This window comes from Chiroxiphia lanceolata, chromosome 2 (genome assembly GCF_009829145.1).
Source record: "Chiroxiphia lanceolata isolate bChiLan1 chromosome 2, bChiLan1.pri, whole genome shotgun sequence".
Classification (NCBI taxonomy): domain Eukaryota; kingdom Metazoa; phylum Chordata; class Aves; order Passeriformes; family Pipridae; genus Chiroxiphia; species Chiroxiphia lanceolata.
In genome coordinates, this window is record NC_045638.1 from 113,211,700 (window position 1) to 113,226,656 (window position 14,957).

General features: G+C 40.8%; 1 protein-coding gene across 1 annotated transcript in view; it reads left to right on the top strand.

Moving 5' to 3' along the window:
- Positions 1-14,957, top strand: part of PROS1 (protein S) — a 33,586-nt gene that overhangs the window by 6,224 nt on the left and 12,405 nt on the right. Inside the window, exons 5-8 of the mRNA XM_032677462.1 lie at positions 2,055-2,177; positions 2,278-2,400; positions 4,189-4,314; positions 8,522-8,643. Of these exons, the coding sequence (XP_032533353.1) occupies positions 2,055-2,177; positions 2,278-2,400; positions 4,189-4,314; positions 8,522-8,643 (494 nt within the window). The remainder of the gene's footprint in view (positions 1-2,054; positions 2,178-2,277; positions 2,401-4,188; positions 4,315-8,521; positions 8,644-14,957) is intronic.

The window sequence follows — 14,957 nt, forward strand, 5'->3', positions numbered from 1 at the left end:
TTCTCGTTAGTAAATTCACAGGAAGCAATTTTTACCATATTCCCTACCTGCCACAGTTGAAACATCTCTCTAAACCTCTTAAACTTTTACAGCCTAGTTAAAGAAACCTTCAGTTTGTTTGAATGGGAATGGGGATACTTAACCTTCTGACACTGTTTTTGTCACTGAAAACAATGGTAGGCAAAAAAAAAAAAATCCTCAATAATTTAACTGCACATGGTCATGGATGAACATATTTTCCAGAAGACTTGTCCAGTGTGACTGCTGCTGTCACAAGCTAAAATATGCTCCCATTCATATCTTTCTCAGTCTCATTAGAGGTCCCAGGAGGAAAGGATTTAGCAGAGCTGTGTGAATATGTATTATGCAGTGAAAAAAACCTAGTTCACTTGATAGTCATTGTATTTCTCCCTTTGGGTTCACATTATAAAATCAAATTAAATAAATTATTACTAGTCACTAGAATAAAGGAGAAGTGCGTATGCATAAAATTTTCAAATATTTATAAGGCTTAAATTTATGCACGTTTCTGGAGGGGAGCCACTGCTGAGAAAGTAGAATTTAAAATTCCTATTAAAACTATGCAACTTTTTTTTAAAATGTGTTTTTATTGAGACAAAGGTTTTGCGATACCGATATCAACATTTTTTTTTTAAGTTTTAGAAGTTTTGTCTTCCTGAACTTCTCAACCCAAATGGTTTTGATACTGTGAAATGAAAAATCCAATTTTACTAAGGAGAAATAAATAAATAATTGTAATTAAGTGTATTATAATACAGTAAATACTTTCAATCTCAAGCTGAAAAAAAAAAATCAAGGAATAAAAATAGCAATGTGAGCAGAATTGAAAAATAATTTGTCCAAATTATTTATTTGAGAACACAAAGGAACATACATTTTAAAGACACAGATTTCTAGATAAACAATTATAAAAATCAGTGAATAGATTGACTTTAATCCTCATCTAGGAAAGACAAGGAAAATTCTGCAGTTCTTTATTTCTTTTGAGTGAAGTAAGAAATGTTTAAGAAACCTAGTGAGGCGTTATGTACAGAATTGCAACAAGTTTTCTGTCTTCAGGAACATACTTGCCTTTTCACTCCACTTTTTTGAATATGAACATCACTGAATCCTTTCAACTTTTCATTCTGCAGTCTGGTTTTTTAGGACACTATTTTATTTTTTTTAAAGCATGTCTCAGAAGGACATTCTAGAGCTTTAAAGTAGAAACAATGCATTTTTAATGTTTGGAGGCTTGCAGAAAAATTATCCAAAAAGACAACATCATAGTCAGCAGACACAAATACAACAATGCCTTATGTGGTATGCTGATGCAAAACTATAAAAATCATGGGAACTGCTGAAAGAAATGTATGTGTTTCAGTTGGAGAGAAGAAGGCAGTGAATTCTGTGTTCTCTGCCCCAGTCTACATATTTTGAACTTTGCTTTCTGAGATCTTGCTGGCATGTATAAAGAGTCTTCAGTTTCTCTTTATAATGCAGATTTGTTTGTTGTTGAAGTTAATATTTGTAAAAGGTGACAGTATTAAATGCTGATGTATCCAGCCTACCCTTGACCTGGATGGCCAAGGCAACCTGAGGTGCCAGTTTCTCTGTAAAAGTGACCCACCTTGAATAGAGAAACTCATCTAATTTTGAAGTCTTGGTATTCTTGAAACTTTCACCTGTCTACTGAAATTTGTGGCAATATGATGGGGCAGAGCACTGTTCTTTAAAAAGTGAAATACATCTGTAAAATGTAATGAAAACAGTAACAAGTCTGAATTTGGTCATATTTTGCAGGCATTGGCATGGTTTGGCAAGTAATTTGTCTTCTAATTGTTTTCTGTCTGACAAAGAAAGTATTCGTGGCTTGGTATGTTCTCAGTCACTTGTAAATTAGCAGCAAGATGGTTGTGGGGCTACTTGATGTTCTGCATCAAGCCCTTTACTATTTCATGACAGGTACCTGTAGGAAGAGAAGAAGAATAAACTGATTTCTGAGGAAAAATAACCCCAAATAACAAGTCTTTTCAATGTTTTCCATCCCACAGAAATTTCAAACCAGTGCAGCCCTCTGCCATGCCATAAAGATGGATATAAGGATTGCATAGATGGACAAGGCAAATACACATGTGTCTGTAAACCAGGGTGGAGAGGAGAGAACTGTGAAGAAGGTATAGTCTTTGATCTCGTATGTTAGTTCTCAGGAGTACAATTACAGTTCTGCTGTTATTGAATAGTATCTCAGTTGGTTGTATTTTGTTTTCCTTCCAGATATAAACGAGTGTGAAGACTTCAATGGAGGTTGTAGCCAACGCTGTTCCAATTTACCTGGGAGCTACCGTTGCTTGTGTGAAGATGGATACTTCATGCACTCGAACAAACGCGATTGTGGAGGTACAAAGTGAGACTTAAGAACATTATTACATGACAATACACTCTCTGCTGACTAGAGAGAGGAAAGAATTTAGTCCAATAGTTCCATAAATGCTCCAAGTTCATAAAAGGTTGTATTGCCTCTGAAAGATGCAGCCCTGCTTTAACTGGGTTACTCACTGCAAGCATTTCTGACAACCACATAGTGATCCAGATCAAGGAGAAAAAAAGAAAGAGGAAAAAGGCTGTCGATGAGATTCTTCTTCATTTCAGAGCTCCATAAAGCTTGGTTTTATCCCTTACCAGTCTCACATACGCTTTAAGCATGCTAAAACAAGAATCTAAAGTGGTGTGACCAGCTAATATTGTTACCATGGAAATCCTGCCTGGGTTTTGGCTGAATCATAATTAGTGATGCTGCTCTTTTGGGAGTTTGAAGTTCATTGGAGAAGAAACTATTAATGATTCCAAAAATTCTCATAATGGAAAGAGAGATTTGGCGTTTATTCACCCAGAATAATTTTTTTTCTGGACCTGCCTGTGTCTTTTATTATTGGCCATGAACTACGTGCTTCGTTCCATTCCAGATAAAGACCGCGTACTGACATAATTAGCAATTCTTACTGCATAGTTAGAAAAAAATACAACTTCATTCTATTTTAATGTCATGTTTTATTGCCAAACTATGACAACAGTTTTGGATAATGTCAAATAATTTAAGAAACTGAATTTGATGGGCATCTTCAGCTATCACTTTCTTTAGTCTATAAATTTTTGTGAATTAATAACTTCCAATGCCACAACAACCAAAGATTGTGGTTTTGTCAAAAAGGGCAAGCAGATAAGTTGGTTAGAATCTCTGTAATTCTTGCAAAGATACTGGAAAATTTGGTTAAAAAATAATCAAAGATAAAAATAGACGGCTATACCTTAGTACCTCGAGTACCAGTTCTGTCATTTGATAAACTGGATTTAAGTATTTCATTACATCCAACTACAGTTATACAACTAGGAATTTGGAATACACACAGTAACTGTAGAAAGGTAGTCCAAATTCAGGGCAGCTTTGACTTAATAAGGTTCCAGGAATCCTGGCAAGCCAGTGGAAGACTCTATTCTCCCTGTGGTGCACCATTTCCACTACTACTAAACCACAGAGAAAACTGGAATGATCCCTGCACATACAAGTGGGGATGAAGTACTACCAGGGATCTGATATTTTTCTGTCCAAAATACATTTAGTAAGGTTGATGCTATGTGCTGAGTCCAGTTGTCACATCTGCATTGTGAAAATGAGAGTGAAAAACTGGAAACACCCCAGAAGACAGATGCTAAAATGGTTTGAGGGATAGAGAGACAGTGAGGGACTTGAACACCTGTCAGCAGAGCCAATTAAAAGACAATTGTGACATGAATTGATTGTAGCACGTAAGAACCTCCAACAGGATTATCTCTTGTCTTTCTTTCTGGATGTCTTTTTCTAAGGTAGGATTTTATTCTGCAGTCTGGCTTAGTTTATAGGAAGTCTGCAGACTCTTTCTCTCCCTGCCTTCCTGGACAAGCATCACTTTTCCTGTTACCCACAGAACACATCAAAGAATGAGAAAAATAGGCAGGCAGAGACTTTTTTTCCACTGAGAGCATGCAGAGGTGTGTTTTCCCTCTGGAAATCTTTATGGCTATAGCTGTAGTCTGCTAAGAAAGCATGGTAGACCAGTTTTCCAGCCTCACTCAGTTTGGATAGGGTTAGGAAAAAAAATTATATGGAAGAGAGTGACTTGGTTTTTAATAACTTGTTTGTATTTCTAGATATAAATGAGTGTGTGCTACATCCAAACATCTGTGGGACAGCCATCTGTAAAAACACCCAGGGAAAATATGAATGTGAATGTGCAGAAGGCTACACATATAATTCAACTTCCAAGAACTGTGAAGGTAGGGCTTTGCTCCCAAACCACTCCTTTTCTCTTTCATCTTCTCACCCTTCCCGTTTTCTTTTTTTAATCCACAGCTACACCAAACTCCAGCACCTCATCCAGTCGTGTATTTCTTAATCTTCATACTGTTTATTAAATGATGACTCAATTGTTTACTCTTTCAGAGGTTCAGTCAGGCTATATTACATGTAGTGTATACAGTTGCAATGACTTATTCCCAAACATTGGATTCTCAGTTCATGGGATCTCTCCTTTCCCGCTGCAGGGAGGACTTTCAGTCCAAGCTCTAAAAAACTGTCTGACATGTTTCTTGCAGGTACTTTGGACCAACGTGTTGAGGACCCGAACATTACTAGAGTAATTTGTTCTTTGTTTTTAATCGTCATTGCAGTTATCATCATGGCTAGGCTTCGCGAACGAAGATTTGAGGAGGGCTCTACCCATGTTTGTTACAAGCGTGCTGGTGGCTAAAAAGGCCAATACAAGATAGACCTGTCCGGTTGCAAAAGGCACAGCAGAAAGACTCCTTAGGTGGAATATTCTGCAAGGCACGAATCTTTCTGCGTTGTCTTTTCTCCTCAAGAGTGATCCTGTGTGTTTTCTCAAAAGCATCAGCAGTGTTAAAGATAGTGTGTCTCCAGACCTCCCGATTGGAGGACAGAGTAGACCAATTATGATGATCAATATGGCCAAGGCTGAGATGTTGTTTCAGGGAGTCCTTGTATCTTCTCTTTGGGGTTCCTCTCTTGCGGCAGCCGGTAGCAAGTTCACCATAAACCAATATCTTAGGGAGGAGGTGGTCCTTCATCCGGGAGACGTGTCCTGCCCAACACAGCTGTGTTCTCAGCAACATGGCCTCAATACTTGTGATTGCTGCTTGTTCTAGAACAGATGTATTGGTCACATAATCTGACCAGTGGATGTTTAGGATTTAGGCAGCGTTGATGGAAGCGTTCTGGGAGTCGCAGGTGGTGGTGGTAAATGACCCATGATTCGGATCCATATAAAAGAGTAGACAGCACAATGGCTCTGTAAACACTGATCTTTGTACTTTTCTTCAAGTGTTTATTTCGCCAAACTCTTTTATGGAGTTTTCCAAAAGCACCGTATGCCTTAGCTAACCTGTTGTCTATCTCTCTGTCAATCTTACTGTCCGAGGAGATGAGGCTCCCTAGGTAATTAAACTGCTGGACTGATTTGAGCTCTGATTGGCCAATGGTGATATGGGGATGATGGAAGACCTCCTGAGGTGCAGGTTGATAGAGAACTTCTGTCTTTAAGCTGACTTCCAGCCCAAAGAGCTCATCAGCGTCTGCAAGGCAGGATGTTAAACGCTGCAGAGCTGCTTCTGTGTGGGCAACAAGGGTGGCACCATCAGCATAGAGCAGCTCTCGGACAAGATGATTTAAGGTCTTAGTGTGGGCCTTCAGTTGCCTTAGGTTGAAAAGGCTTCCATCAGTACGGTATCGAATGTAGATACCATCTTGATCATCGAGGTCTGCCGTGGCCCTTTGGAGCATCATGCTGAAAATTGCAGTTATAAGGATGGAATATTTGATATCAGTCAATAAATATCCCTAACTCAAGACAAGCTATAGTAAAAGCAATTAAAAATACTTATTTGGCAAGTTAGGGAGATTTATCAGGAGATAATCACCAGAAGTGCAAACTGTGCTTAATCAAGCTGTCTCAAGAAACTAAAAAGATTGTTTTTATAAGTCTATTTAGATGCTTATTTAATCCTCATGGCCAGGAGCTCAGTCTTTATCCTTTGTATGTCCTTAGATCTCAGATATTGGAAAGACCATTTCACTGAGGTCCCTGAATTCCATTTGACATAACATTCATCTAATCCTTCCTAGAAGTATCTACTTATGTTAGAAAATAACAGTGTTACAGTGAACTGATCTCCATTCTAGGCTGGAAATGACAGCATGGCAGTTCTCTAAACGATTTTTTTATAAACTCTTCACATTTAAAATAAAACTGTTCTTAAATATCAAAAAAAAAAAAGAGCTATGAAAAGAAAGGAGCTGCACCAAAAGCATCTTTCCTGAAATGAAAATCTGTAATTAAAAATTTCCAGACAGAGTTCTGTAACAATTACAGCAAAGTTGAAAAATATTGATAGCCAAGTAGCAAGAAGCCATTCATACACAGACCATAATAAAATAACTTCTAAAGTGTTGAAAGTATTTGCATAATTGTTTTGGAGTGTGTTTTATTTCTCTCTATTTGTTAAAGGTTTTGTTTAGTACACATCAGAAATTAAATTTCAGTTGTAGGACAGCTATGAAAGCTCTTAGAGTTTTACAATGAAGAGGAATTTTCTACATTGCCAGTTTAAGAAAAATATATCAATGACTGGTTTTTATATTTTAGATGCTACCTGTATGTTACTGCTCAAAAGGACACAGAAGTAGCTTCTTACTGGCCATGAATCTTTTGCTCCATGACTTTTCATGCAGGTTTCTTGTCAGCTCTTTGTCCAGTTACTATGGGATTAAAATGCTACTGACAATTTTATGTTCCTGTGTGCACCAAAGTGAGAAAAACTTCTTAGTCTGATTCTTGCTTCTCTCAGTATTTTCTTCAGATAAATTCAATTTGATGCAACCCATGTAAGTATTGCTTTTCTAGTGGAACGTGGATTCCAGGAGGTTGCAAGATGAGGATGTTACAACGAAAAGTCTCACCTCTTAGAAGGAGATTATGCTGCTAAGCTTTTAGACCCTGTTGTTGTAACCACATTAAATGAGTCACCAAATCCTTTCTGAGGACAGGATTGTTCAGACTGACGGGAATGCTAAGTGACATTAGCTTTTCATTGCCATATTGTGTGTAGGTGGCCAAATTCAATTATGGTTATTAGAAAAAGTGAATTTACATACACTTATGCACAGCTATCTCTGTGATGACAGATTCTATTAGACTGGAACAGAAAAGGGTTTGTTGTCTTTTTTTCCTCACCCATTCCTGGGAGAATGTTGCTGCAGTTCTTCATGCCTGCTGGAGATGGGAGACACTATGAGTGGAAAATATCTGTACAGTATTTTGTTTCATAGTAGCCGTACAATTTTAGACACATAATTTGATTATCTTTTTATCACTTTTGCAAGTTCAAACACCCTGCCAAAAAAAATAGGTAATGGAAATTAGTAAGTACACTTATTGTGCTAGAGGGGTCTGTCTTGCAGTCAGGAGAAGTGAACTCATCTCCTAAAGGATCAAGGTTTTCTCTTCCCACATGAGTTGTCTAATGCACACAAAACCCTGCCTCCCCATATCCATGCATCATCATATTTCCTCTCTCTTCCTCCAAGCAACAGGAAAAAAAAAATTAATATTTAAAAAAATCGCAGCATAGTATAAAACAGGTTTAAATGCATGCATTGGTACAAAATTGTTTATTCCCACTAGGAGGGCCATTTGTTTCAAAACAAATGTTGCAGTTACTTCAATCTGAGGCTCCAAATCACCCTCATTAGAGTCTCTTGTCAAGGAAAGATTTTGTTTGTTTTTATATTAGAACTGTAAAAGTTACATTGGCCTTTTACACAGCCTTTCATTTTAAAGTTATTTGTTGTGTGCAACCTGCTAAATAGAAAATGAAGTTCCTTGAGTTGATTTAGCTTATTTGCAGTTCAAATCAGGCTATTGTCTCTACAAGCAGATGCTGTTTGAAACACAGCTGTTTATGAGATGATTGTATTTTATTTTAAAAGGTATTTTGCCCTGAGATTATTTTGGATTTATATCAATAAAGCAGGTCCTTTCTTCACATACTTGCCATATATACTCTTAATATTAAATCTAAGCTCTCATGATGTCTTATAGGGAAAGGAAGAGATCTACCCCAGAATGGCATTTCTGCCATATGTGGTGGTCATTTATGAGATCTCTTTCACTACTTCAACCACATTACAGCTCAGCTTCTTAGTGCCTCACAAGTCAGGCAAAACTGTCTCCAGTTCTCCACACCAGGGCTCTATCAGATCAGTAAGTCTTACGCACCCAGCAGGTAATTCTGGATTGTAAATTTTACATAGGAGATATTCCATGAGCATTAGTTTAGCTTAGCAGCAGTCACCTATTGGATTCCTGTTATTCCAGAGAACCTATTTTGTCCATTATTCCACTAATTTGTGTTAGTTTATCAGTCTATGCCATGAATAAGTCTTCCTGTATGCTTTCATTTCTCCTAGATATTGATGAATGTGCTGAAAATGTTTGTGCTCAACTCTGTGTAAACTCTCCAGGAAGTTACAGCTGCTATTGTGATGGCAAGAAAGGGTTCAAGCTCTCCAAGGACACGAAGAATTGTGAGGTAAGACTGTGCTATGCAAAATTCCATGTGGGAAATCACAAAATTGGGTATTTCTTGATGACAGGATAAATTAGATTAAGGCAAATGGTTCTGGATCTCTTTCCCCACATGGTGTGGGGCGCACCAGTTCTAGTTCCATTTCCATCTGAGGAACCATTTCTGACGGCTGAATGTGGATAGGGAAGGGGAAAACTCCAGCGTCAGGGGTTTCTTCAGGTCCCGGATGCTGGAGGGGAGAGCTTGTTCACCCCTCCCCCCACGCATGCTGTCCCATGGCAGCCAGAGAGACAGCACACGAGACATGGAGAGGAGGCGAGAGAGAGGGAATTTATTGTTGGGGGGGTTACATTTATAGGGTTTGGAGGATTCGCAGAGTAACCAATTAAAAGTCTCAAGGGGTTTACAGGAACACCCAATCACAGGAAGGGGTTAACAACCAATAGGAAGGGTCAAATTAACAAGGTCCAATGAGAAGACCTCAGGACATCTTCCCAGGACACTCCTGCATGGGAGATAAGAGTCCTTCACAGAGGGTGTTGGGAAGAAGGAGCAGTGACTTCGCAGAAATACAAAAAGCCATTTTGAAACATGTTTAAACCACAGTTTCTCATATAATGCAGATTTACTGACACAAATGGGAAGCTATTTGAGAACAGATTAAAAATTACTGAAGATTCTGATCTATGGTTTGGCTCACAAAGCAGGCCTGGTAGGGATTTGGATGCCATTCAGTTCATGAATGCTCATTTACAGGAGTCCTGTCAAAAGAAACTTGCCTTAGCCAGTCATCTTTATTATCTGCTGCTTCCAAAATAAGCCTCAGCTTTCTCCTCTCAAACAAGTAATTTCTGTTCAGCCTTCTCCAAGACAGAATGATCAGTTTGTCCATATGTGCCCAAGTTTTCCTTAGACTGCACAGAAGTTTTCATTCACTGTTTCAGAATTAGTCTATGCTTTGCCTGTTTGGATTGAAAAGAAAAACCGCACTGGGTTGTTTTCCACAGTACTCATCTGCCATAGCTTAAGAAAAAGCACTCAGTAATACTTGCCAAAATTGGCTGTTCTTGCTCAGTTTGAAAATTTACACTTCTTAGTAGCAGAAACTTTGAAACTCCAGAGGATCAGAATTCAAGGATTCAAGTCCAAGGATTTTTTTGTGTTCTCTGTATGCTTTGAAAGGTGCAGGCAGGCTGAGACTTGTTATGTGAAGGGAAATCATGTGACAAGTGCCAACAAAAAAAACCACCTCTAACAGAGTCTAACAAAATTTGGATTAAACTTCAGGAAAAAGATCTGACACGGGTTCTGACATCTGTGTGTTAGATCTTGTTTGTACTTTCTGAAGTTTAGTATCTGAACAACACTTGGCAGTAATTATATTTCATTTTGCTCCTCCTTGAAATGGTAACATGTAATGAGGCTGGAAGATGCTCTTATTTTTAATACTGTAGTTCAAATGGGATTAATTCTCTATCTGGAAGTTAATTTCATGCCTTTTAATTGGGGAAAAAGAAAAAGTTTAATCAGCTGAAAATAAATGCAGTCTAAAGACTAGTGATACCAGCAGGCTTAAAATGAAGTAGCCATAAAATTCAAGATGAGCACCTCTACATTTAATGGAACTGCTGCATCGGGAATACGGAAGTCAAAGTTTGGGAACTGCATCGATAACTTTTACAGGAGTACAGCATTTCTTGAGAACAGAAAAGTTCTCACACCTACTCCTGACCATTCTGTTCTGTAGTACTACTATTCTGCCATCATACAGAAGACAGTCATGGGGCGTTTTGAGGGATAAGGTTAGATCCAGATGACTTTTAGGCTCCTACTATGAGACTTTTTTAGACTCCTCAGTGAGGCAGGTACTTTAAACCCCATTCTGGGACAGTCTTCCTACCTCTTTCCACACACACAGCCTGATTTCCTGAACATGAAGGAATCAGTGTTTTACTTTTAAATAAAATCGTACATATTACTTAAGTACAAAATTACACTTTCAGAAGATAAGTCAATAGTGCCTTAGAATGGATAGCTGACATTTCTTTACTGAATATTTTCCTAGTTTAAACTTGCACCACACAAAATAGATATTATTCCTGAATAGAAACATCTTTGTTTAAAACATCAAGTGGATGAATACCTAAAGGAATAAGCACAATTTCCCCCCTGCCATTGCAACTATGATTACTCACATTGACTTTAGCAAGAGCATTAGGATTAATCCCAGTTTTACATATTGTTTGTAGTTGCCACAAATACTTAGAATTTTTTACACTTTCCCTGATAATGTAGTCTTAAGAGGTTCATAGTCCCACTATCAATCCTCAGAAATATTCATCATCATGGCTGGGCTTCGCGAACGAAGATTTGGGAAGGCTTTATCCACATTTGTTACAGGCACGTTGGTGACTTATGAGGCCAATACGTGACAGACATATCCGGTTGCAAAAGGCACAACAGAAAGACTCCTTAGATGAAGTATTCAGCAAGACACGGTTCTTCCTGCGTTGCCTTTTCTCCTCGAGAGAGATCCTGCGTGTGTTCTCAAAGGCTTCCGCTGCGTTATAGATGCTGTGTCTCCAAGCCTCCCGATTTGAGGCCAGAGTGGACCAATTATGGTGATCAATATGGCCAAGGCTGAGATGTTGTTTCAGGGAGTCCTTGTATCTTTTCTTCGGGGCTCCTCTCTTGCGGCAGCCAGTGGCAAGTTCACCATAGAGCAAGATCTTAGGGAGGCGGTGGTCCTTCATCCTTGAGACGTGCCCTGCCCAACGCAGCTGTGTTCTCATCAGCATGGCCTCTACACTTGTGACTGCTGCTTGCTCAAGAACAGATGTATTGGTCACATAATCTGACCAGTGGATGTTTAAGATTGTACGGAGGCAGCGCTGATGGAAGCGTTCTAGGAGACGCAGGTGGTGGCGGTAGATGACCCATGATTCGGAACCATACAAGAGAGTAGACAGCACTATGGCTTTGTAAACACTGATCTTGGTGCTTTTCTTCAAGTGTTTATTACGCCATACTCTTTTGTGGAGTTTTCCGAAAGCACTGTATGCCTTTGCCAACCTGTTGTCTATCTCCCCGTCAATCTTGCCATCCGAGGAGATGAGGCTACCTAGGTAATTAAACTGTTGGACTGATTTGAGCTCTGATTCGCCAATGGTGATATGGGGATGATGGAAGACTTCCTGAGGTGCAGGTTGATGGAGAACCTCTGTCTTCTTTAGGCTGACTTCCAGCCCAAAGAGCTCAGCAGCATCTGCAAAGCAGGATGTTAAATGTTGCAGAGCTGCTTCTGTGTGGGCAACAAGGGCGGCATCATCAGCATAAAGCAGCTCCCGAACAAGATGGTTTAGGGTCTTGGTGTGGGCCTTCAGACGCCTTAGATTGAACAGGCTTCCATCAGTACGATATCGAATGTAGATACCGTCCTGATCGTCGAGGTCTGCTGTGGCCCTTTGGAGCATCATGCTGAAAAAGATTGTGAATAAGGTAGGAGCGAGAACGCAGCCTTGTTTCACACCATTCTTAATTAAAAAGGGCTCAGAAAGTGTGTTGCCATACCTGACTTGGCCGTGCTGATCCTCATGAAGTGAGATGATCATTTTAAGGAACTTGGGGGGACAACCTAAACGTTCCAAAATCTGCCATAGACCTTTTCTGCTCACAGTATCAAAAGCCTTGGTGAGGTCGACAAAGGTTACATAAAGACCTTTGTTCTGTTCCCTACATTTCTCTTGCAGTTGTCTGAGAACAAATACCATGTCTGTGGTGCTTCTGTTGGCTCTGAAACCACACTGACTTTCAGGTAGGATTCCTTCTGCTATAGTGGGTATTAGTCTGTTCAAGAGTATTCTTGCCAGGATTTTGCCAGCAATGGAGAGCAGAGTAATACCACGGTAGTTTGAGCAGTCAGATTTAATACCTTTCTTCTTATACAAAGTGATGATGACAGCATCACGAAGGTCTGATGGTAGTTCACCGAGCTCCCAGCAGCGCACCACAAACTCGTGAAATTTGGTGTGGAGTGCAAGGCCCCCATGTTTCCAGACTTCAGGTGGAATTCCATCAACCCCAGCTGCCTTGCCGATTTTTACCTGCTGTATGGCCATGAGGGTTTCTTCTAAAGTGGGGGCTGTATCCAATTCATACTTTACTGGTTGTTGTGTGATGGACTGAATTGCTGAGTCTTGGACCACACGGTTGGTACTGAAAAGAGTTTGAAAGTGTTCAGACCATCGATTCAGAATGGAGGTTTTATCTGTTAGAAGCGTTTGGCCATCAGCACTGAGTAGAGGGCTTTGAACCTGGTATGTAGGCCCGTATGCTGTCTTCAAGGCTTCATAGAAACCTTTGTGATCACCCATATCTGCGCATAATTGAGTTTTTTCAGCTAGATCGATCCACCACTTGTTCTGGATGTCACGGAGTTTCTGTTGGAGCTTGCTGCATGCGAGACGAAAGGCTGTTTTTCTTGCGTGACAGGATGGCAGTGCAAGGTGTGCTTGGTGGGCGGTTCTCTTCTTCCTCAACAAGTCCTGGATTTCTTGATTGTTTTCGTCAAACCAGTCCTTGTTCTTCTTGAGGGAGAACCCTAAGGATTCTTCGGAGGATTGCAGAATGCTGTTTTTAATATGCTGCCAGGTAGTTTCAGGAGAGGAATCTGCAGAAACTGTGGAACGGTCTTCAAGCCTAGTTTGAAGGTTTGCCTGGAATCTCTCTCTTACTGTGGCTGATTGGAGATTGTTAACTTGGAGTTTTCTCCTTGTGATGTTGCCCATTTTGGGTTTGAATTTAAGATTGAAGCTGAGTTTGCAGCGCACAAGCCGATGGTCTGTCTGGCATTCTGCACTGGGCATCACGCGGGTATGGAGGACATCGCGAACATCTCTCCGTCGCACCAGGACATAATCGATGAGATGCCAATGCTTAGATCTGGGGTGCATCCAGGTTGTCTTCAGACTATCTTTCTGCTGAAAGATAGTATTAGTGATGGTGAGCTGTTGCTCTGCACAGAATTCTAGCAGGAGTCGACCATTATCGTTGCAGTTACCAACACCATGTTTGCCTAATATTCCTTTCCAGGCATCAAAATTCTTACCTACTCTGGCGTTGAAATCACCAAGGATAATGATCTTATCATCTGCGGGCACTTTTTGGGTAAGGTGGCGCAGGTCAGCATAAAATTTGTCCTTTTCGGCAGGGTCAGCTTGGAGAGTTGGGGCATATATACTAAAGAGGACGACGTGTTGGTTGTTGTGGAGTGGAAGGCGTAGGGAGATAATGCGGTCAGAGTGACCTGTTGGCAGATTTTCGAGTTTGGGAAGAATAGAGTTTTTGATCATGAAGCCGACACCTGAGAGATGTTTTTCGGTTCTGGGCTTACCTGACCAGAAGAGTGTGTAACCAGCACCATGTTCTCTGAGGCTTCCTTCCTCGTGAAGGCGAACTTCACTGAGGGCAGCTATGTCGATGTTGAGACGAGCCAGCTCATGGGCAATTAGGGCAGAACGCCGCTCAGGACGTCCACTATCCGTAGAATCAAGCATGGTTCTGATGTTCCAACATGCTATAGTTAATTTAGGTACACCTTTGGAGGCAGGTGCATGCCTTTGTCTTTTACTCTTTGTGCGACCGCATTTGAGGAAGATGCCCGTTGGTCTGCGGTTAACCAACCGGGTGAAAGTGGAGATGAGCTTTGTTTAGGCCACCTTTTCTAGGCCCCTCTCCGAGTGGAGCAAGCAGTGCTGTCCTTGAAAAGGCTGCTTGGTCGTTCAGGGTGCTGCCCCAAGAGACTGTCAACTCCGGTCAGTCTCAAATGACCAATATCCTGAACCGCCTGCATGCGGAGTTGAGTCTGCGGCTCCCAGTGCATCTTTCACCTGCCGTTTCGACCCTCGTCCGTCGCTACAGGACTTTTTGCATGTGGGTAAAGCCTTCAAGCCTGCGCAATGGATTTTTTAGGTGAGATGCAGTATGCGCGGAACTGAACCCACCCTTTAATCCTGAGGTTCATCTACCAGGGCCGAGCGAGCTTGGACGGTGGCAGCGAAATCCTCAGGACGTAGGTTTGGTTAGAGTGACCTTCTCTTAGATGGATGGCCTTACAGGGCTAAGCGAGCTCCATCTGCCCGGGTTTGAGATTAGAGTTGTCCTTCTCCTAGGATGACTGCCAGGAGGCTAACGAGCTCATCCTGCCCGTAGATTTATTGTATCTGGCCCTGCTGTTTTGACCTGTCTGGCATGGGCGGCCCTACCGAAGGCATGTACCATCGCCAGCATAGCCCAAAACCACACAGGGACATACAGGC